Source organism: Lutjanus erythropterus, chromosome 13 (genome assembly GCF_056507025.1).
Source record: "Lutjanus erythropterus isolate fLutEry1 chromosome 13, fLutEry1.hap2, whole genome shotgun sequence".
Taxonomy (NCBI): Eukaryota; Metazoa; Chordata; class Actinopteri; order Lutjaniformes; family Lutjanidae; genus Lutjanus; species Lutjanus erythropterus.
Window position 1 is genome coordinate 18,774,570 of NC_139329.1, and position 25,253 is coordinate 18,799,822.

The 25,253-nt window shown below is 40.4% G+C and overlaps 1 protein-coding gene across 2 annotated transcripts in view; it reads right to left on the bottom strand.

The window, feature by feature from the left end:
• frmd4a (FERM domain containing 4A) overlaps positions 1-25,253 on the bottom strand; it is a 139,218-nt gene that overhangs the window by 101,496 nt on the left and 12,469 nt on the right. The window contains exon 1 of one of the 2 annotated variants that reach the window (XM_084733371.1): positions 11,740-12,309. The exons of the other annotated variant lie outside the window; for it this stretch is intronic. Within the exon in view, the coding sequence (XP_084589497.1) occupies positions 11,740-11,772 (33 nt within the window). The 5' untranslated portion in view covers positions 11,773-12,309. Of the gene's footprint in view, positions 1-11,739; positions 12,310-25,253 lie in introns of those variants that run through there. 2 annotated transcript variants of the gene reach the window in all.

Below are 25,253 nucleotides of genomic sequence, written 5' to 3' on the forward strand. Positions count from 1 at the left end.
ACGGCTCTACAGAATCACCTCCCCCTCCACATCCAATTTGCCGCTCTGAACAGATTTATTCCTCCTTCATCCTGGCACCTTCACCATCATCATCATCATTCAATCACTCCCTCCACTCCCTGTCCATCCATCCATCCATCCATCCATCCATCCATCCATCCATCCATCCATCCATCCAGCAGCTCTGAACCTGCTAGATCCAGCCATCAATAAAGTTGTATTTGGTGGCAGTATATATGGGTCCATATGTCTGGAGCTATGTGTGTAAATGTTATGGAGCATGTTAATTCACCAGTGTGCGTGCATGTGTTTGTGGGTATGTGCATTTTTCTTGTGTGCATCTGTATGCAAGTATGAAAAAGTGTTCAATGTCTTTGTCTCCTGAGTAGTTTTGTGAGTAAATCATGAATTAGATATAAGCGCTGGAGCATAAAAAGTCCAATTGTAAAGTCTGTGCATGTTATTTTCATTTAAGATGTTTTAAAACTGAAATAGCTAAACTATGAAAAAGGGTTAAGGAAGCAATTGTACTGTACATGACAAAAATGCAATGTTTACAATAAGATCTGTAACATTATGATCTGTCATGAAACGCTCCATCATAATTTATCCTCTTCTAAGCTCCACCTCCGAACAGAACTGTAACAAGGCACTACAGGCCTGTCAAGCGCTGCATTTCTCTACATGTTGAAGTGATGCCTGGCTAACAGTAATGTTACCTTCAGCCAAACTGTTAGATACCACCACCATTTCCATAGTGCTCAGCGCTGAAGAAAGGTCTGGCTTCACACACAATTATTTTGTGATAGGGAGAAAAAAATGCTTGTTTGAATGTCTCTAAAACAATCACAATTGTCTTGGGCACTGCTAAGACCAGGATGCAGCATCGCTGCCCATGTGAAACAGCGGGGGAGATCTTGTTTTGGTGGAATATTTGCACATAGGGAGGTGAGCCCTGGCATTAAAATGGCTAAATCCACACGAAAGAAAAGTTAGCAGATGCTAGCTTGTTGAAGTTCATACTGTTAATGACCAGATCCTAATTTCCCATTCTCATCATGTTGCTAGGTTGCTTCTCTTTCTGACATCAATGTCATATATCGTATACATACGTAACATACTTCACTCTCTCACCAATGTTTGCTTGGATGTAGTTTTTGCCTTAGTCCTTAAGCATTACCGTTATATCATTTACTCAGCAATTAAATAACATATTCAGAACTCTTTAAAAAGGGATCTTCTTTTAAAATGTGTCAGATGGAACCATTCAAAAGTCAGCTGTAGACTAACTTCTCAGCTTACTCGAGCTGTTTCAGCATAAGCATTAGCTTATCTTATCTGTCTATACTTATGAAATCTGCTGGTGAGATTCATCATTTTAGCCAATATAATCCATGGTCTTCAGCTAGAAATGACAAGCCTGCTTTTGTTTACTTCTCTGTAGAACTGAAAGCCTAGTGTTTAAAAAGAATACTGCCAATTTCAGAGCTAATTCTACCACCGTTAATCACTGTAAACCATAAATGCGCAGTGCAAAAGAGGAGATCTTGCCAGGCGTAGCAACTAAGGTTGAGCCGATGGATGAAGCCATAGTACACTGCAATGCCTGACAGTCATTGACTGCTGAGCTCTCTACCTTCATAACATTATGATTTAAAAGTGCCCTGGAAGTGATGAATATGTATTTTCAGGAGTGCAAAAAGTGCAAGACAAAAAGTGCAAAAATGAATGAATGGATGAAAGTTGTTTTTTTTATATATAATAGCACTTTGCAGCTGATTTAGTAAAGGAAAAACAGCATAAAGTACGTCCCAATTTGTTTTTAATATCCGACATACACACACACTACACATTATAGAAAAAAAGTCTAAAATGCCACATTAACATTGCCCTGGTAGCAACAGTAACTAAAGAGGGCAGGGCTTAACAATGGGTCAGTTCCTTTGTTCTACTACTAAAGAGCTAAACAAATATTCTACATGGACAAGGCCTAAATATTGATTTTTATGGTCACTGAAAGAGTACTTGTTTGAGACAAAATTGGTACCATGTGTACTTTTTCTTTTCTTCTTTAGTGTTTATTCTCTTTTTTTAGCTCACAGTGTTGGAAAGGCCAGTTCCCACTGCACTGCAGTTCTTGTTGCTACAGTAATAACTCCCTCTGTTGGCCCGGGGACGGCGTAGACCTCAGATACTCCATTGCTTCTTTTCATCTGCCAGTTCACCAGGAGGCAGTTACACATGGAGGTCCAAGTGATCACCCCTAAATGGGTGCTCCAGCCAACTAGCAGTTGTTATCAGTGCAGTAACAAAGATATGATCCTCTGTGGCTTCATACCTGTGACTTTGCCAATTACGCTCAAAGGGGGCCAAAAGCAAGAAACATGGCAGCCAGGGTTCGAACCTGAGTCCCTGTGGTGGTTTAGGGCGGGGGGGTGGGGGGGTGGGGTTACTTTGCACTACTTGGTGCTTCGGGTTACATTTGTAATTGTAACAGAGCCAGTATCCATCAGTGCATGTGAACAGGTCAGAGCTGCAGCTGTGAGTATTTAATGTTGACTTGTACTTGGTTCTAACACCTTGGAAAATAGGTTCCACAATACATGCTGTCTCTCTTTTATGCAACAACACGCCTCTTTCTCTCTGGCCCCCCTCCGGACAGTGTTGACACCAGTCCAGGTCTTGGTCGGCCAATCAAATTTGAGGAGTCCTGCTACTGACTACTGCAAGCTTCTCTCTGTTCATGTAAAGAGGTCACAGATCAGAACCCAGGGGATGATGTATAGGGATGGAGGTTTAAAAGAGGGAAGAAATGGGCTAGAAATGGTCGGTCTCTGGTGGGGTAGAGGTGAAAATGGCAGAATAAAGAGTGAAAGAAACATACATGTGAGTGTGTGACTGAAAGAGATAAGAGAATAATAGGTAATGGGGTGAGGGGAAGCTCTTATTTCCTGTGTGAGTGTATGAATGTGTATTTGCGTAAAACTGCCTGTGCAATGTAGATCTACTGATAGGGTGATGTATGATACCTGTTCAACGCAGGGTCACCCTTTGTTGCAGCGGTGACACCACCAATCCTCTACTCGTTCATCAAAGGTATGTGTGTGTGTTTGTGTGTGAGCGTCTGTGTGTGTGCACGCTTGTGATTACATTCCAATATAGGAAAGTGTAATTGCCACTCTGATTCTCTGAAGGCTAAAAGCAGTGCGGGGAAACGTCTCTTGGGACGATCCATTTCTATGCAATTACACAGATAGTCAATATACATAATAGGACTGCTAGAGGCTCTTTAATCTAAAGTGCATGGTTTTAACAGGGACACATAAACACAAATGTGTTTAATTGAAGCACGGTGTTCCAGAGAATTTCTCATTACAAAACTTCTGTGTCTGGCCGTGTCGTCTACCTATCTTTCTGGACACTTGACTAATTTTCCCCTCCCATCTTTCAATTGCCTTTCTTGGAAATAATTTTTAAAAAACTGCCTGTAGACTGATGGCAGCCAATGAAGTGGAAAATCTGCACCCTGTGTTTCCATGACAACACCTAACATTAAGTGCATCACCGGTTTGCTTCCCTGGTTGCTCAATTGCGCCCTGATTGATCTCATCTTTCGGGCCTCTTCAAGGGGACAAGAGCACATTTGACATGCTTGACACAACAGGGCATGCTCACATGCATGGACACACACACACACACACACACACACACACACACACACACACACACACACACACACACACACACACACACACACACACGCGCACGCTCATGATCAGAGATGGCGTATGGCCGACACATGGTGCCACAGCTTCAAACGAGGAAAGCGGAGATGTGTGGCAGAGAGAAAAAGCTTCAAACAAGGAGCTGTGAGGGGATCTCTCTCTTTACATGATGGCCTGATGATCTCATCTTACATAGTAAAGCAACAGTTCTTCCTCTCTAAGTCCTTGTCTGCCTCTCAGTATGTTTTAAATGCACAGATTTATGTCCCGACAGACATGTGATCAACATTTTTCTTGTTCTGTCTGAAGACATCAGAAGCTAATAAAGTCTTACCAATTTCACCTCACCTCACCACACTTGACATATCCTGTGTTTTCGCCAGAAGTTCAATAGCATACACTTCGATGCATCCTTTACGTTAGCATGGATGTCAAGCAATACATCCATTATAAGGCACCAATCGGAGTCAAGCATTATCCAAAATAGGAGGAGGAAGACTCTATTGTTTCTGACAACATGACAACGTAGACAAAATCAGAGCCAGCATTGCAGATGACAGTGGTCGGTGCGGTCATCAAATACATTGTGACATGTGAACAGAGTATTCTTTTAACTAACTGAATGTCATTTTCAACACTTCAGGATTTTTAAAATTTCTTCACTGTGTCCTGTGGTTGTAAAGTACTGACTAAACCACTACACTGTCCCCCACAACTACTGGAGGTTTTGCTATGTTTAATCTGTATCTGTACTCTTTCAAAAAATGTGCAGAAATACAGACAAAATGAACACAGAGTAGAGGCAGAAGGCTCCAACCATATCCACATGCATATGCATATTCCTACCTAACATTAAGCATTAATGAGCCTTTGTCTTGAATAAATTACAGATTTCTCTGGATTTGACCATTGTTAGAAAACATCTGGGATAATGTAAGTATAAACTCAGCAAAATATATAACATATATGTACATATGTTTTTGGAATTTTAATGCAAATATGTTATATATTATAGCTTTAAAATCAAATAATTATTTCTGAAATGCAAAGATAAATTATTTCTTTGAAAATGGGGTGATTAAATTTATTTTTTACTTTTAATTAAATCACAGTAAGTAGAGAAATCTGAAACATAAACTCCATTGATGTCCCTAATTGAGAGTATCCTTGACATTGCACTTGGGCGACTGAGATGACAGCTGGGAGATGGAGCTCTACATCCAATGAGCGTGTGTGTGTGTGTGTGTGTGTGTGTGTGTGTGTGTGTGTGTGTGTGTGTGTGTGTGTGTGTGTGTGTGTGTGCCTCAGCATGTGAGTTGTTTGCATGTGCCCCATGTGGTTCCAGCCACCAGACATCCCCCCTTTGCTGTTTGCTTTGGCCTTTAAATGCTGCCAGCCAACCTGCTGTGGATTGAATGTGTGTGTGTGTGTGTGTGTGTGTGTGTGTGTGTGTGTGTGTGTGTGTGTATTTGTGTGTGCCTCAGTGTCTGTCTGAGTGGGTTGCCAAAGGCAGTCCCACCTTGTGCAGCAGATCCAAACCCCACCAGCCCTGCCTTTCTGTCCTCATTATTTTCATGCAGGCAGCGAGGCGGTCGGCTTCGGGGATGTGGGTCTGGTCACTTCCCTTTTGGCTGCTTCGTCCTCTCCTCCGTGCCACCCTGACCTTAACCATCCTGACAGCCGCCTGCCCGCTAATGAACCAGGTGGATGGATGGTTGGGGAAAGGAAGGAACGAAGGGGTGGGGGTGGAGGGGCAAAAGAAACATCTGGTACCCAGGGCTCGGAGGGATTTTGGGGAGAAGGGAGAGCGATGAGTCACGCTGATGTCAACTGTAGTGATTGTGATGGTTTGCATGTATGCATGTGATGCAGGTTAGCTAAAGTGACACAGAGGAGGGGAACGTGAGTGTGTGTGAAATGGCCATTCCTTAATAAAATAAATATGTCTTTGTGGTGAGTGTGCATGTATGTCCAAGCCCTTGGCCATTTCTCTAATGGCTCCATCTGTCATGGGCAGCTGGACATACACACATATGGAAACCATGGCTGTATATTGGTAAGAATCTGGCAATACACTATGTATCACAATACAGTGCTTACTATTCATGTGGAATAGCTAATGTGGCTATTTACAACCACATGGCTGAGCCAACCCATGTTTTTTTCCTAAACCTAACCAAGTAGTTTTGTTGCCTAATAGGTATATCTAATAAAAAATAATAATATTTGTTATAAATCAATTAAGTATAAAAATTTAAGTTAACGCTAAACCTAATGTTACACTAGACTCAAATCCCAGTCTCCCAGGACAGGATTAGAACCCCACTCTCCTGCAGGAACTTCCTGTGCTTAATTCATTCATCTTTACCTTTGAAAATCTACCTTTGACTAGCTTTACCAAGTAACAATTTGTCACATTTTATAGCTAAACTAGGGATGTCGAGTGTAAACAGCCTAATAGCTGCCATGTGTCTATTCTCACATGCATGACCTGAAGAGGAAAGAGTCTACAGATGAGAGAGGAGGTGAGACTGAAAAAAAAGAGCGAGCCAGCAGATACACAACCAGGAGTGAGAGGGTGATGAAGTGAGGAAGAGCAGAGGAGTGTCTCTGATGAGACTGATAGAGCATTGACAGGGTTAATCTCTTGATAACTACTCCCTATTGATCCACTAACACACAGGAGGAGTTAACTGGAGAGATGATACACACAAACGCACACACAACTGCACGCACATTCTCGAGAGGAAGACTTCTATGAAGCTGGAGCTCCTTGTTCTACTGACCTATATGCATATATTACATACAACTGGGGATACCGAAAGGGAACTTGATCTTTTAGATTCTGTGAGTGAGTCTCTCGGTTCGTCTCTGCCACAAAAAGATAAGAAGTGTATAATGTGTGGAGAGGAGATGTGGAAACCATGAGAAATAATACCTATGTAAATCAGGACAGTCCTGACTGACATAACTGCTATAAACTATAACATCACATCAAAAAGTCTGTGACACTTTATTATATAGTACACTAATAAGACTAAGAAGAAGGCAAGAATAAGCCATACTTTGTATCAAATTAGACAAAAACTAGAGATATGCTCTTTATTAGACAGTATTAGATCCTTTATTAGACTCTTACAAGACTTTATTGTGGGGGTAATTTGAGACACATTATAACAAAACCGCATTGTAAACTAAAGTGAAATCTGCTACTTCATCATTTAAAAACAATATGTGAACCAGATCTACCTGGTAAAGGCTGGAATTATCGAGGTAGAGGAATATTTCAGCCCTGCACTCCCAACTCACCACAAAATGTCACTGCCCCTCAGTGATTCATACAGACGTGGGTGGTGCCCATTACACAGCTGACACTGATGCAGTGGGCTTTTGAGTGACTTCAATGTCAACCCATCTGTGTTTGTAGAAGATGCCCCGGGCTGTTGACGTAGTATAAAAGGGGAGAAACTCCACACATGGTGGAGTCCGGTGGACGGATGGCTGACTTTTGTCATGTGACTTTTGTAGACATTGCAACCCCAAGCATGGTCTTACCAAACCATGTGGTTTTTGTGCCTAAACCTAGCCATGTAATTTTTCATAAACTCGACCAAACTGCAACCTTTTCACAGCGTTAATTCGAATATTAAAACCAGCTTTCTGACTGACTGAAGGGCGCAGACATTTTATTAGTATGGGACCAGTTGAGATGCAAATGTGTTGAATATTTTGTCTATTGGTGACTTATTGTAATACTGACAGCAGTTAAAGTAATTTGATCAGAAAAGTAGGCATCAACCTCTTGTCTACTCTAGCAATTGTTTAGGATCAGCCAAAGAAAGTGTGGCTCAAGCAGTAGTTTACAGTACAGTTCTGTTGTAATGTGTCCCTAATTGCCCTCTAATTAAGTCTAAAAAGATATAATAAAGGGTCTACTTCTGTCTAATAAATAGCATATTATTCATAATTTTTGTCCAATTTGATACAAAGTCCAGCTTTTGCATGATATTAATTGTAGTATAATTGTGGATATTTATTGACTGATAAATAAAATATTATGTTTTTTAATACAAAGTGTAGCTTGTTACATTTTATCAGTGTACTGTAAAACAAATTGCAACCAAAAAGATGTAAAGAGTGGCTATACAATAATGAAGAATATGTCTGAGCAAAATTCATGGACAATGCAGATTACAAATTGGCTACTTCTTCTTTCAGCTTCCCACAGGATTACTTTGCTTGCCGTCATCTGCGAGCCCTGTGTGTTTGTGTTGACCTGTTTTTCCGTTGTATGTAACCACACAAAGGCAACACAGACGCACAGCTCATTGATGCTTATTTTATTTCATTTTCCTGCTTCACTGCCCATTACTGTCATCCTAAATAAAGAAACAAGCGAGGACGAATGATGCAGAATGGAGGGGGGAAAAAAATAGAAAATGTGCTTGAGTGAGGTAGAGGAAAGGGAGCTTCGGGGAGATATGAGTGAAACTCTCGAGTCAACTAGATAGCCTACACAGCCATCTCAGCACAATTTTCCCATTTTAGTGAGCTGGGGATTAGGAGTAGTTCAGCTTTTACAGGCTATTGCTATTCTCCGTCTGTTATCTTGAGGTTGAGGTCACCTTTTGTGTATCCCTGAAGCAAAACTTAGAGGCATACTGCCCTACAAAGACAAGAAGAAATTGATTTTTTTTTTTCATTCTTTTTTGTCTTTTGACGTGAAAAATACTGAACTGGGTTTTGTTTTTATATGAGCAAAAATGCTATCAATGGGGGAGTAGCATGTACAGATGCCGATTAAACAGCAGGATTATCCTTCAGGTGTGGGCTAATAATAAAATGCCACTCTAAAATGTGCAAAGTAGGGCAGGTCATGACTTTGCCCTCCTGGGGAAAAATGGTTTTGGTAGTCCTATGTGAAGTAGCCATAGTTCAGTGCCTAACAAATATCTTTATTGAAGATAAGACTGCACATTTTTAGTTTTAGGCTGGTCCCAATAAAAGGCCAACCTAAAATGTGCAAATCTTTTTTCATGATAAAATTACACATTTTTTAATTTTATATCAGCAAAAAAGCTTTAATGGGGACACTGCCACCACTTTTGTATCAAGGCAGAGTGTAAACTTTGAAGTGATTTCTCTCAGATTTACTACAGATGCTGTTGTGCTCTTTGGCTGTGAGTATACGCTGCTCCACTGCTGAGAAACACCGTAGCATTGCTGTCATCCGCTTTTTATATTAGGAGTTTGTTCCCCTCTTTACTTTTCTCATGTCTGCTGCTGTTTACACATAAACAGAAAAATATGACAAAAAAAAAAATCCACAAATCAAAGTTGTTGTTTTTGCTACATTCCTTCTTTCATCCATGAGGGTGAGAAAAGGCACATTAAGGCAAGATTATGCAGTGTAAACTTTGAGAGACTCCTGCCCTGGCTTATTTTGCTGTGATTCATTCACATAAATCTACTGAAGTGACTTTGATGCCAAAAGTGAGATACACAGATCGACTGTGGGGCATGTGAAGCTCAATGTGGCTGATGAAGATAAATGCAAAAGTCATTTAGTCACTGAAAGTGATTCCCACAGCTCGTGGGCAAATCTGGCCAGGGTGGCAGACAGCACAGATATAGCAGGCTTGATTCCACGCCATATCTTTGAAGCCAAGTCTATCTCCAAACAGCCCGCTAACACTCCTCTTTGGATTAGATCATGGGCCCGATCTGCAAATACCAATTACAGCGCTCGTGCTAACTGCCAACGACACAGCAAGGGCCAGACAGACAGACACACAGACAGGCAGGTGGGCAGACAAACAGGGATGGGGAAGCGAGAAAGAGACAGACACAGTCTTGGCTTAAATGCAAAAAGGAGTGTGTGGTTCATCTTGCATGAGGGGGTTAAAACAAAAACTACAGCTGCAACAATTAATGAATTCATTGTCAACTATTAAATTAATCACCGACTGTTTTTTAAGAGAAAAAGTCAAAATTCTCTTTGCATTATGGACAAAATAGGACATTAGAGTGGGTCATCTTTAGTTTTGAGACAACTGACCGACAGTTTTCACCAATTTTTGACATTTTATGAGCTAAACAACTAATCAATGAATTAAGAAAATGATCAACAGATAAAGTGACAATGAAAATAATTAGTTGAAACTACAATAAAATGAAGAGAAGAAGAAAAAGAAGAAGAAGGATGAGTTGTAAAGGTGAGGGAGGAGAGGTGAGCAGACGGGGGTACTCGTGTGTGACAACACCATCAGGTCATCCCAGTGGATTAACCCCTTCAGCATCCTCAGCATCTCTCACGACTCCAGCGAGTCGAGGCTTGTGTGGGAGTCATTATATGGTTTGAGCTAATCTTATATGCTTGAATATGATCAAACAGACCATAAATATATATATGCAAATGAAAATTTTCACATGTATAGTTGGTGGAGGATGCATTGAGAATTTATTTTCAGTTGTACAGGTCTGTACCAGTAGTGATAAAATAAAAAGGAGGAGGCAGGGAGAGAGGAATGTATAAGAGAGTGCCAGGTTGGTAAATCATCTCTGTTCTCTCAGGCAGATGCAGGCTGAAGGGAAACAAGGCTTTCTCCTTTAAAGATATTGAAAAATGTGCAAAATATTGTCAGAAAACATAAATATTTGTGCACTTGTACATCCACTGTGATCTGTATATTGTCATGCACATGTAATGACAGTGGTGAGAAAACTGATCAGTTTTGGAAATTGCACTTTTTTTTTTTTTTCTTCATTGTCATTTTTGTGAATTATGAATATTTGAATAATGTATTTTTACTTCCTCACACCAAAAAACAGAAATATTTGGAGGTGCTGTTATTCATAGGATGTTATGCTCTGGTTTTACTGGTCTGGCCCTGTTGAAATTTATTTGGGCTGTATGATGCCCACGGACTAAAATGAGCTTGACACCCCTTTTTAGGTGATGTCAAAGTGGGGCAACATTTCACAGTCGATTCAGTGTTAAAGTAATTACTGGATATGGTGGCAACTGTAAGAAACTGGAAATCATTCTCTCCTTCCAAAAATGCAATCATGCCTTTATAAATATTAATAACACAATCACAGCTTCAATATTACAGTGCTTATCTCACCCACCCAACTCTCCTTCTCTTACACATTATACACTTTCACTGTAATATCGCTCAAACATAAAATCCCAGCCGGAACAAACAGGTTTTCATCGCAAATCTCAACTGGGAGGCAGACACCTCTCAGGGTCAATTACTGCCCACACAATAGTGCCGGACGTCACATGCAGGCACGTGGATACAGACAAATAACCTAGTGTGGTCTGACAGTAACACACACTCACACACACATTATCTTCCTCTTTCATTAGTCTTTTCTGTACAGCACAGACACAGACATCCACTGTCAGACGGATGCTCTTTGAGACACCAATCTAAAAGCTCCCATGTTGGACAGACAGAGACATGACTATCTAACACAGAAGAAAAACAATAGTGAATTCAGATATTCACCCAATTCACTGTACAAACTGAGGCTAGCTCCTTCCTTCTTTCTCTATCCTAAATCAAAAGGCCAGTGATTTGTACTGAAGGGAGATAGGCACCACTCTGAAACACTGAGTCATTCTTTCAAAGCATCCCCTTGTTAATCTGTGCACGGACACGCACAAATGCACATGTACACACACATTGCATGCAAACTGCAACTGCATTTCAGTTTTCTGCAATGCCTTAACATTTTTATGCACTATCTGAGACCTCCTGCGTCTCCTCACACTCTCCCAGCATTCTGCCTATCGCCCCTAGCAACGCCGGTAGCTCGGAAACTTCTCAGCTCGAGTTCTAGCATCACCACGGCGACAATGGCATGGACTGATTCATTTCAGCAGCCCAGCAGCTTGCAAGACATGTCATCTATCTCCTAATATATGCACAATCGAGTGCTGCTGGATTCCTGTGGAGGAAACAGTAGTTGGGATGCTGCTCTGAGAATCCCCATGGTAACCTACCCGCGTCCTCATTGGAGACAGCAGTCCCTCCATGGCTGATCTGGTTGGTTCCGGTGGGCTTGGGTCCCCTCAGCTGTGGCAGTGTTATTATCCCAGTCCGCAAATAGATCCTGTTAGAAACGCTGTCTCATCCTCAGAGCGAACATCTCTACAACGCAGCTCCCTACCCACCCAGAGAGAACCCAGCACACTGACAGGCAGGCACACAGAGAGAGTCTGTGTGTGTGTGTGTGTGTGTGTGTGTGTGTGTGTGTGTAGAAGCACATAGACACACACACACACACAGTGGGGAGCAGGAGGAGAGAGGGCAGTGCCAAACTCCCAGTGCTGCTTCTTCTTCTGCCGACCTGTCAGTTGGTGTGTGATCTTCCCATACAAAGCACTGTGGTATTAATGTGCAGTGTCCAGGGAAGGTCTCTCTCTGTCTCTGTCTCTCTGTCTCCTTGGCTTCTCCCTCTCCGCCTGTCCCCTTCCCTCTCACTCTCCCTCACTGCCTCCAGCTACATTTGTTCCCTTCAATGTGGCAAATGATTGCAGGTCTTTTTTTTCATGGTACAGCTCTCCTGCTAGTGCTCTCCCTCTGCTCACACTCTCCTCTCCCTCTCCTCCTCCTCCTCCTCTCAGCTTCCCATAATGCCTTTCCTTTTCGGTCCCTCCTGCTCACTGTCAACTCCTTGTTCCCGCCCAAGCCCCAAGCCAGGGGGTCAGACAAAATGTACATTTATAGCGTGTGTGAAAGAGACGCTAAAAGAAAAGCGAAAGAGACACAGAGAAAGAGAAGAGAGGGCACTCTCGGGGCCACTATTGTCCCTCTAGACAATAGTGGCTCTTAATCGCCTAGCAACCTGATCACCCTCTATTCTCTTAATAGACAAGGCATGAGTCACCCGCTCAAAACACACAAACCCTGTCCCTCCTTCATACACATATACCAGCGTTCACACGGCTACAGCTACACCATCACCCACAGTATGTAGTCACAACATATAGCAGGTCATCTGGCATGTTGCAGACTGTTATAACAACGGTTTGATGCCATGTCCTCCTGGCTTGTTGCATGTAACAGGGCTGCCGTTAAAGACAAACTGCGAAATGAAGGGCGATGGCTGAGCGCCACTGGATATGCATCTTTGTGTTAATGTCCCTCCTTGTAAATGCACGAAGACACGGACAAATCATCACCTCTGCTCTGAGCTGCATCTCAGCGTTGCCATGGCAACAATGTCCGTTAGGGTAGGAGGCAGCACAGAGAAGCAGGGAGAGACCATTACAAACTGAAATAAATAAATAAAATCACTGCATTCCTGTGCCCGCTGCCGTTCTCCGTCACAGTGGTCGGATATAACTGTGAAGTGAGAAGACAGGTGGAGGTTCAGGTAACGGCAACAAGCCTCACTGTCTGCCGGACTGCATGACAGTGAAGTGAAGGGCTTTCTCTCTTTGTTCACTTCACTTTTGATTATTTTTAGCCTGGCCTCTCTGTGTTGACCCAGATAAGATAAAAAAAAGCATTAAATTAACCAAATTAACCACAACGGACATTACCGCTGAGGATATCTCATTAACTTCTATGCACAGGATAATATACCCTTACCATGCCACATACTTAACTTTATACACGACTATTACATCCTCACTAACAGTAATGACCTTCACATTTGAATTCAGTTTAACCAGTTAACATGTCAACACTACATAAAGCCCCAAATGGACCATCATGTATCACCTCCTCATTAAACTGGTGCAATAGTCATTATTAAACTTGTTCAAGTGACTCAACACTCCAAGTCCCCATGCAAATACTAATTTTGGAAAAAAAAAAAAAAAAAAAAAAAACTTTTAGTTTTTGTGCTGCACACACTTTACAACACACACTTTAAATCCATAATTAGAAACCACTCTGCGCTTGAAAGTAACTGTTTGTAACTTTTATTGTTTTATCATCTTTGTTTGTACTGTCTGTTAATTACATTAATTTTTAATTATATATTTTTTGTTTTGTTTTCTTGTTGTATTTATTCCGTTTTAACTGCACTCTTAACATCATTGTAAATGAGGTCACTCCCTCAATGATTCTTCAATATTGAATAAAGGTTGAATAAGACTATAAAAAACAGTTTCCCATAATCAGCTACTAAACAAATGATTTCATTGGATATTCACTGAGCAATAAAGCAGCAATAAATGTCATGAATCCATACAATACAACTGGTCAGACTACATTCAGCCATCAGCTTCTCTTTTCCATAATAAACACAAAAGGGTCTGATGATAATTTGGTGTTAAAATGTGTGTTAACAACATGAGTTTGAATCCCCACAGCTGGTAATCAGTGGCCTGCTGATTGATTGGTGCAGCCAAGCTGAAAATGTATGGCGACTGTTACACGGCCACATAACCACTGCAGCGATGAAAAGGCAGATAGACTGGAACCTGCTGTCGCATAACCACATTGATCGCAGGCTGGCCTAGACGACACAGACATCTAAGCACAACAATGTGTGGATGAAATCAATAACATTCAACCTGCAGGTGGCACAGCCACTGGGGCCCTGTGTGTGTGTGTGTGTGTGTGTGCATGCATGTGCGTGTGGGTGTGTGTGCTAATGCAGCAAAAGTAGTGTCAAATTGATCAATGAAAATCTCAGACTTCTGTGCATGCATAATGTTGATTTCCCTGAATTTTTTATCACAAATTTGACAAAATCTGTGTTAGTGAGTACTTTTCCATCACCAAGATGTGTGTGGCATATAGAGATCCTGATTAAACTGCAGGATTACTGCAAAGGTGTGTCTCTGACTGGTAATAATAAAAGGCTTTCTTAAATGTAAAGTTTTATCTTGAAAAAGAACATTTATTAGGCACTGAACTATGGCTATTTGACAAAGGGCAATAGGTACCAAATTTTTTGCACAGGGGTGCAGAGTCATGACCCGCCTTGCTTTGCCTCTGATTGGCTCGTACTCGTTGCCTGCATTGGTTGTGTTGGTTAGATTTAGGCATGCAGTGATTGGTTATGGCAAGAATATCAGGGTGAGCCAATCAGAGGCAGAGTGGAGCAGGTCAGACTTTGACCTCCTGAGGGAAAAAAATGTCATCTGTATTCTATATGAAATAGCCATATCTCCTTGCCTATATGTCTTTTTTAACAAGATAAAACCGCACATTTTATGCATCTATATGCCACACCTCTCCAGTGGATGATTATCTCAGTGCTCACTGACACAGATTTTAACAAATTTGTGAATAAAGTTTTAGAGAAATACTCGTGTTCATAGAAGATGTCTTAGATCTTTTACTTCAACTCATGAAAAAAGTATTGCATTTTTATTTTTGTTGAGTGTACTAAACTAAGTACTACAATTAAATTACTACAATTTTTTTTCTCCTATGTTTGACATGGTTACTTGACATTTTGATTTTAATTGAACTACCTGGCCACAAACATGAATGTATGCTATTAACAAAAACACTGTTCAAGGGGCTTACAAGGTGAAATTTGATGCAATATTCATAATCATTGAGCTAATTAACATCTAATTAAAATGAACCTCCATGAAGAGGGTTTATAGTCATGTATTTCATTTATAAAGCATATTTAAACAAGAGATTTCCCACAGGAGAACATTCCTTGGTCCACTTCACATCAGACAATTTACCACTTCACACGGAACATCACCATCAGACCATATGATTGTATAACAGCACACACTCACACACACACGTATCAAGGACATGAAACAGACACAGATGAATAAACACACACAGGCACTCACTATATCAAGCCCCAATTCTCCCACACACACTTACTGATGATGTAAAAATTGGATAAGTGCCGCAGAGGTCTTTATAGGGAGGCAGTGGGAAGAGCTCAAATCTCATTATTCAGCTGACCTTTGACCGCGGAGCAGTGGTGGACCCAAGGTAGTCTCCTAAATGCAGCCTCATAAATAAACCTAGAGCACCTTTACCCCTCACAATCCCCAGAACGCCTTTCCTCAATTTTCGACACACAATGTTTCATTTGATCCATTTTGTATTTTGGTTGCACACTCTTTGTTGCTAATGTTGGCTGAAAATAAATTGCCTGCTTTAGCTTGGCTCTCGGTGTGCGTTGTTTTTAGGCAGAACTGTATTTTTGCCAGGGTAGGAATATTGTTTTAGGATGAACAGAGGTTGAAAATGTGCTTTTTTTTGTCACCAGGCTGGACGAGCATACGTCTGGCAAGCCACAGTGACATACAGCCCCATATATCACCATCACGAATTACTGCTGACAGTGAATGTTAACCTGTCAGTGAATCCCACATGCACACACACACCAAACGCACATGCCGTCCCTGCCCCCAACCCTTCTCAGCCACTATTAAACCTGCACATAGCCATACATAAAGGAGAGAATGGGATATAGGAGGTGATAACCATTACAATCACAGGACAATACTGCACAGTGCAGTGCACACTGCAATATACTGCCATTACCCATCCCAACCCCCCTCTGTCTCCCCACCCCCTTTTCCTCCTCAGTCCTGTCCCCGTCGCCCCAGCTGGACCCCCAAAATGAATCCCTTGTGAGTGTCTCCATCACACAGATGGGAACTGACACAAGCTTGGTTGGAGTGTGTTGGTTTATCGCTCTAATGCCTTGTGATTTTTTTTGCTTTATCTTTTTGATTTCCATATTCTACAGTATTTAATTCCTGCTACAACACTCTCTGGTTCATGCATCCAAAATGCAAATCTTACACTGCAAACAACAGCATTTACACTGTGCAAGTAAACGAGAGCCACATCACGGACAAATGTGAAAATGGTCTGTTATTTTCTCTGGCTGTTTGTGTTTCTACTGAGAGCTGCAATTAGAGCTGCAAAAACCAGACGTCCAATGGGCTGAAGTAATTAGCTGCTGCTAAACAGACTGTAACTTCATGGGGAAACAAAGGAATTAATTGCAATGATTATCAATTAAACTGCATCACAGAAAGAAAAGGAGCATTAGAGGTTCTCCTTTATCTTTTACAACCGCTCCAACTTCATGCTTCAACCCGATGTCTTTCTGTCCTTTAATCTGTTGTTCCATCTGTCATTGTGACCGTTCCAATACTCCTCTCTTTATTTAGCCAGACACCATTTGTCTAGTTACTTTATTTAGTTTGCTTTTTGATATTTAATAGTGGAATTTTGTCCAGGGAATATCTGCTTTTGTGTGTGTGTGTGTGTGTGTGTGTGTGTGTGTGTGTTTAAAACAAAACTGTATCAAAACTTACCTGGTTCAGCAACCCGGGTGACCGAATTGAACAAAAGCAGGTTGGCAGTCCCATGGCAGTGCATAACAGAGACAGAAAGAGAAGAAAAAGAGAGAAGTCATATTCATCGTTATTCATCGAGTGTGCCCAGGTGCCTGGCTGGGAACAGAGGGCCCCATAAGTCAATGTGCGACCCTGTCATGGCATTACAGCTAAATCAATGCCACTAGAGAGGGAACTGCTGCTGACTCTTGCACACCGTACAGGGACTTCTTCTCTATGCTGACCAATAACATCGTCTCAGGAGGGAGTTGGAGAGACAAGATGTGTGCCTGTTAACAATCACTGTCAATACTGTGGGTGGTCTTATGGAAAAAGAGACAGACTAGAATCTGCTGTTATACACATTTCAATTGTAAACATTCATGTTTCATTGTCCTAAAGTGAAAAATAATTCATGGTTTGTTCTGTTTTGCAGTACGCTTGCAACTAATGGCGATTTTCATTATTGATGACTTGTCAGTCATTTTCTTGTTTTTTTTTTTTATAAAATATCCAGAAATGTCCAGAAAATGGTGCAAAATGTCGATCACTGTTTCCCAAAGGCCAAGATGATGTCCTCAAATGTCTTGTTTTGTCCACAACTCAAAGACATTCTGTTTATTGTCATAGAGGACTAAAGACACCAGAAAATATTCACATTTGAAAAGCTAAAATTGAAGAATTTGGGCATTAGCTTTTTTTTTTTTTTTTTTTTAATGACTCAAAGTTAGTAATTGGTTATCCAAATAGTTGGCAATTAAAGGAGCAATATGTTGCAATTGTGCATGCAAAAATGAGTCCAAATAACGAGTTGGTGCCATAGACTGTATATTAAATGGGTTGAAATCCTATTTAATATATGATCCATAGTTGAAGTGAGTTGTTATCCCATGTGCCCCTCCTCTCCTGACTCGGTGAGGCTGCAGGCTGTAAATTGACAATAACAAGCAATGGCAAGTCTTCCACTGTAGGTTGATCAGCTGTTTCTAACTGTCAATTGTCTGTCAATATAAAGTTGAGCCAGTTATCCTGAAAACAAAAACACACTGCTCTGGAGTTCAGTGACTGCCTGCCTCATTATCTATCAGACTCCATTATAATATCGCTTAATTTAACTGTTAGAAACTCCATTTACAAGACTATTAATGATTTCTTACAACTTATAAACAGATTCTCATTCTGTGAACATTAGGCATTAAATGGACAAACATAAAACCTTATAGTGGCCTGAAACAGAAATTTAACATATTTCCTTTATCTCTGATGACATATTGTGGTCATTTTATGATTTATTACAGTAAAATATTTAACAATCAGTCAGTTCATTGACTACCCATGGGAGCTCTATTAGACTTTGTTAAGTTTTTCAACTGCTATCTTTTTTTTCAGCATCCAGATTAAACCATTTACAAGAGGCAAAAGCACAATCTGTTAAATTAATATGAACAGATCTATGTGGTATGTATCTGTGGGATTAAAGTAGTAAGCTAAGAAGAGTGTTAATTACTGTCTAAATCAATTAACCACATTATCATCATTAAATATTTAAAATCCTCATTCCTGGTGGAGACTTGAGGTAAGCTGCTGTACAGTAGATGGGTTAATCCAGGAATTACTCCAGCAGCGATAGGCCGCGGTATCTTCAAAACTAACACACGTACTTCTGAACATCTGAACACCGAGAGAGGTTTGTCCCCACTCCAGGAGCTTTCAACAAGACTTTAGCGCAATTTACTGCTGTTAGGTGCCGGACTCACAGCCAAGACTGAGATTTACTATGATATATTGGAGTGTGAAACTACTTTAGCCTGTTCCCCGAGCCAAGGGTCCTGGCCATGTTTGAGAGAGCCGGCCTGATTGTTGCCAGAGGGAATTTGTCTGACATCCAATCTAAAGTTCATTAAACAGCAATCCCAGGAAACATGCTGCACATGCACATCGGTATGCCCATGTGCGCGCGCACACACACACACACACACACACACGCATGCACACAGAATGTCCTCCACTAATATGCACAGATATATACATTTGCTGCACTCATAGAAATAAGTGTGTATTCATCCAAACAACCTTTTTTGAAAGAGTTTTGATTGTTTGCTCATTGATGTTTTGTCAAGGGTTCTCTGTACTGTAATATAAAAGGTTCTGAGTACAACCCCCTGTTTGGATTCTAAATAAAACTGTTGAAATATAAAAGGGCTCTGTGCAAAACCCATTAGGTGGGTTCTAAATAATCACTGAATATAAAAAAGTTCTTGGTAGAACCTGCTGGGTGGGTTCTAAATAATATCCTCGGAAAAGCTTCTTGTGAAAACCCCCTGGGTGGGTTCTTGTAGTATCCTTAGAAAGAGGGCTAACAGAGAGTTCTGGGTGAAACCTTTCACGGATGGTTCTACATATAACTCTTTCTGTTGGGTTCTAGGTAGAGCTCTCTAAAGTATAACATTTATAAAATGTTTTCCAAGGAACCAAAAAGGATTCTCCTATGGGGTCAAGCCAAAGAACCCTTTATGGTTCTAAGTGGCACATTAATTTCTCGGAGTGTGTGTGTGTGTGTGTCTGCCCTCACTGGCCTGCAGTCCTGGAGGCAGTTAAAGGTAGAGAGGGAAAGCCCGTCTTCTTCTCTCACACCTCACCACAGCTCAGAGGGAGGAACATCTTATCTCACTATTGCAGAGAGACAGAGAATTAGAGAGGCAGGGAGATGGATGGTAGAGGGTAATGTGAGCAGGGTTTTGCAGGAGAAGGACATAAGGGATTGAGTGGGCAAGAGAGAATAGCAGTGACAGAGAGGGAGAGAATATTTAATCAATCTCATTTCCATAACTTTCATCCGCTAAAGAAGCCGCCTTTGTGGTCCCCGTGATTAGAAATGCGTTGTTTTAGCCAGATTCAACAAAAACATGACCATCAGACTGTCTACGTTCACATTTCTCCCACAAGAACCCATAGCAGCTAAGAAGGCAACAACGCTAATATGAAAACACTTTCTACCCACCACATACAGTACAGTATGTGTGTACTGATGTATTGATACCAATTCTATAAACTATTTCCCCCTATTTAAATGCACATTTGCGTTTGAAGGAAAAGTGAATTGGTTTTATTCATCGTGAGCCACGGCAGAAGCATGCCCGATGCTATGAAGTCACTCCAGAGTGGTGTCCTAGCAACTGTTGTCAGGGGCAACCAGCATTCTCTGCAGACAGCACACCGAGCCTTGCAGAAAAAGAGGGACACACAGAGAGTGACAGCATGGTTGAGAGTTGGTTAAATTATATGTTTGCTGTGTCTTCATGGTGTTAACAACAACACAATCTTTGCAATCCCTAATCCAGATTAATCATCCACCATCATGTCTCATTACTCATATAATGGCTCATGAAAAGCTTATTCCACACACAACCAAGCTGTTTGCATGTGTAATATACAGAAGGCACAGACATCCACAAAAATCTGACCTATTTCTATATTTCTGACACATGCTATATACTCACATACATGCCTACAGCATGGCCAGACACTAACTATTGCATGGACTAGTGCTGACGCATTGGCCACCCACATTCACACACTGCCCTCTACTGCTAAACCTCAAAAAGAACAGGCAGGCATCTCCTCTATTCAAATAAAATATGACCTCCTTATGACACAGTGGGTGAGAATTTGACATTACAAATGCATTACAGAGGGTAACAAATCAATTAGTGTACTGTTTGCCAAAATTTGATCTTTGCTAAAGCTCCAGTCGTCATGAATAATGCAAAAATGCATGCCGGGAAGATGCAATAATAGGATAGATAATGAAAACTCTGAGTTCAATCTGCTATCTCCACACTGATAAGATCTGGATTCCCATCACTTACTGGAATATTAATACAGAAAAACACATTTCTTATTTATCGCAGTTATCTCTTTGTTGTCTTGTATCTTTGATCTGACTATAATTGAATTCTTGTCCAAGAGTCCGTAGCACTAAGAGCGTTCCATTAACATGTCACTCAGATACTGAGTCTTTTCACAGTGAAATTACTCTTCTGTTTCAGGATGAGATAAGGAAGCTGATGAAATTCAAGGCTGAAAATTAAATGGTACTGATGTTAAATGAAATGGTTTTCACCGATATTCAAACAGCAGCGTATGGAAATTAATGTTAGTTATCTTTGCCATTATTATTTTTTATCACTTATATTTTATTGGATTTTTTTGGCAAAAAACAACAGTACCATACAACAAGAACATTGCCAGGCAAATGACGTCCATAAACTTTCATATACTAGACTTTACATTTTGTGGAATATGGAGAGAGAGGTCTTTAGACTGCACTATATCATTTCTGTCTACTTCTACATGACTGGTAGAGCATACAGCAGAAGGTAAATGTCATTTTAAACAGTGAGGATGAGGAGGAAAAAGCCACCAACCATGTTTCTTATTCTGACAAATACTTCATCAATTTTGTTCATCTTGCAATGTATTAGTTATATCTCAATTTGACTTCACTTCAAGTCAATTATCAACTCTGGGTTGTTCGGCCAGTAAACATTCACGAGTGATTGCTATTTTTGCTGTTACAGTTGGTATTTCCAGGATGTATCTGTCTTTCCCTCTAGGAGATCACTCAGATAAAGTGGCATGCAAATCAATGGGATCTGCCACCTCAGAACATGCTGCATGATTCTCCAAATACTTTACCCCATAATCCTTGTATCTTTGGACTGCTTGAAAAATGTGGTGGTGATTTATGATAAAACAAACCAGACGACAGATGGTGAAGCACCTACTGCAACGTTACCACAACTGCCAGATACATCCGGCAGAGATTTGCAATTATCTACCGCCATTAAAATGACTACCACACACATTGGCTCTAGCTGAAACATGATTTCAAACTGAAGCAGTTGTTAATCACTGGCGGCCCCTAGTGGCCAGTTAAGAGTGAGAAGTCAGCTGTCAATGGTCATATAACACAGGACAGAAAAAAAGGAAGACTTTGAAGGAATTTAATAAAAGGTATTAAGTCTGTTTTTGGCAAATGAAAAGAATTGCTATACTGACATGTATAATTTAAATAACCAGTGAGAAACTTACTGTCTTCACTTAGAAACTATTTTTACAGAGGAGTACAGAGGGCTGATAGAGAGCTGAACATTATTAGATTGATGTTATGATGTCATAGTGATAGTGACCTTTGACCTTTTGGATATAAATTCACATCAATACATAGAACATGAATTTAAAAATAGTCTCAAACATGTCTCCCATTGCTGACCAGATATTCTATCATTTAATTCTTTCTTCCTGTCTTTGCTATTGTTATCACTGTTGTGGATTACTCTAACAGCAAGATATTGCTAATGTGGCTGTGGGGATTTGCTCGTTTGTTTTTCAGTTCATATTGGGATTTTATAAATTTTCATTTCAATGCAATAGTTACAGTTTTTCTCATTCGGCTCAGTTCTGTTCTGAATGAGAATTACATTTTTAAAATCTCTGAACACCCAGTTTGTTGTTCACAAAAAAGTGCTACTAACTACCTTTTGCAAAAATACAATAAGGTTGTGATGTTCCATGAAACAACTGTGACAATTACATTTTTGAGAAAGGTAAGACTGTTTCAAGAAATGAACCAAAACAAATGAGAAAATACTGTAAACCGAAGAGCAGCTACCTTGAATACAAATCTGAAAGGCATAGTCGCACATCAGAGGGTGAGATTAGGAGGAGATTAGAGTCCAAAATTAATTTTTTTATCCACTGGCCAAATAGCTGATGAATGTTCCAGTTTTACGTGCCATTCAACAGATTACATTGTTTTGGCTAGTGAGTGAAGCAAATCCATCAGCTACTTGCATATTTTACCAGCATCTGGCCAGAGATGAAGTCACAGAGGTCATAAAGGACTGCCGAACATAAACAAATATTAGTGTGTCCTTTGCTCTTCTTCAGTCCAAATAATATTTCATGGCTTCTCTTGAAAAAAAAAAAAAACATAAACTTTAAGAGCAACTTTCACAAGCAGCAGCAGCACCCTAAAGGCTGGGGAAGCAGACGTTTGATTTGTTTAAAAGTTTCCTACTCTGGACTGGCCTGATAGAGGGATGATGAAAGCAGCAGGGTAAAAATGCTCTCTCCTCCCTCATTAGCTACAGTTGAGATGACCTTATATGCAATGAACTTGACTCCTGATGGCTCAACTCACTACTGGAACAGTGTACTGCTCTGGGAAATGGAATGGTGCCTTTAAAATGTGTGCATGCTCATCTATGGGTTAAGGAAAGTTTAAAGAAAGCAAGAAAAGAAAATGGAAAAGGAAAAAAAACAGGAATGCTGTTCATATAGATTGGTAAGCTTTGCATTCACAGTGATGTAGATGATATACTTTACACAGAATAACTTCATTTATATTCCGTATATCATCTTGAAACAAGATCTGGTAAAAACAGCACATATGCTTATATGAGATGTGGCTATGTAACAATACTTATATAGGCTGCTGGCTGCTATGTCTACAGGGTAATATATTATGCATTACAGGGGGGATTAGCATGCCTATGGTCTTGTAATACTTAAAATCAGCATCTCTGATAACAGCCATCAATCAGTCATATCAGCTTGTGTGCAAATTAACAACACCCAGCTGCATTAACTGGGACAAAAAAAAAACCCTGCTTCCTTTACTAACAACCATGAACTGCTTTTAACCTTTACACAAATGTGAACAGACTCATGGGGAGATGCCATTTACAGGAACATGCTGTGGAGAAGCAGCCACTGTTGGCCTTCCTGCTCCCTGACCTGATTAGACCTGCAGGGGTTGCACGTTTTAACTAAGCAACTGTGGTCAAACCGCATGAAGAAATGCCATTCAAAAGACACACAGGAGCACACTGACACATTACACTCCCTGCAACCTCAAGGGATCCAACAATCCCTGCAAAATTCATGGAGCATCATTAAAAGCACGAATGAGCATAATTTACTCTTTCCTTATGGAACATGAGGGACTGATTCAATAGTCTTCAGCTCCCTCTAGAGGACGAGGAGAGAAGTTACAATAAACAGTTTCCTGCATGAGTTCCTCCTCCTCTTCCTCCTGTTGTGTCCTGCTCTTTCATCATCTTCTCTCTGTAAAATGTGTGTGTTGGTAACACCCCCCTACATTTCTAAATCCTGTCACAGCTCTGCTATTATGTTTCAGTGTGGAACCACTTCCACATTTGAAACCAACAAAAACCACCAATCCAGTACTCTCAGTTACACACACAAATAAAGTGAGTTAACCTGATATCCCTGTTAATGCTAATTTCTAAGTAGGTATATTAGGTAGATTTTGCTTAAGTGCAAGAATTAGTCAATTGTCAAAAAACTATTTAAGCAACCATGTTGATATTGCTAAATCGTTAAGGCATTTTATGAGCAAAAAGACCATGTTTTTCTAGTCTTTCTCAGTCTGCTTCTCCAATATGAGGATTTTCTGTTTTTCTCTGTTTTATATCATTGTAAACTGAAGAGGTCACCTCACCTTGATCTCTGGGAAACACTGGACGTTTTTCATCATTTTCTGACATTTTTTGCACTAGACATATAATCTGGTAATCCAGAAAACATTTAGGAGATTAATTGACAACAATCATTAATTATTTTTTCTAATGCACTCATACACTTTAGGTGCTTTCTATTTTGTGACATTTGTTGTCAGTCTTCAGACTCTAGTCCTAAGGAAATATTTCTACCATATGCATGTGGTCATGAAGCACATATTTTTTTCCTTTAAGCTACAGAACTACTTTATTATTGGAGGAGCGAATCATATTTTAATTACTTTATCAACCTTTGTACTGAACATTAAAGGGAGCATTTAAGATCTTTCAAAATGCTTTGCAGTAAAGCAGATGTTGCTAGGACAACCAAGGTCACACTTTTCTTTGTGGAAGTGAAAAACCCTAGAGGAGATGCAGCAAAGTCAGTCTCTGAGCATCTCCCTGTTAGATACAGATACATACTATAAAAAATAAATTAAAAAATGAATTAGTGTAAAGATTTCACTCTGAAAGCTACTATGGTACTGTGGTATTGGTCGTGCGGGTGTCTCTCAATATTTAACCAAAGGTCACATTTCTCAAAAACCATGTTGCTTCCTGTTGCACACAGGATGTTCATGCTTGGCCTCCGTCCTCCTGGTTTCAGTCTTTATGCACATGTGCTGTACTTCAATAAAG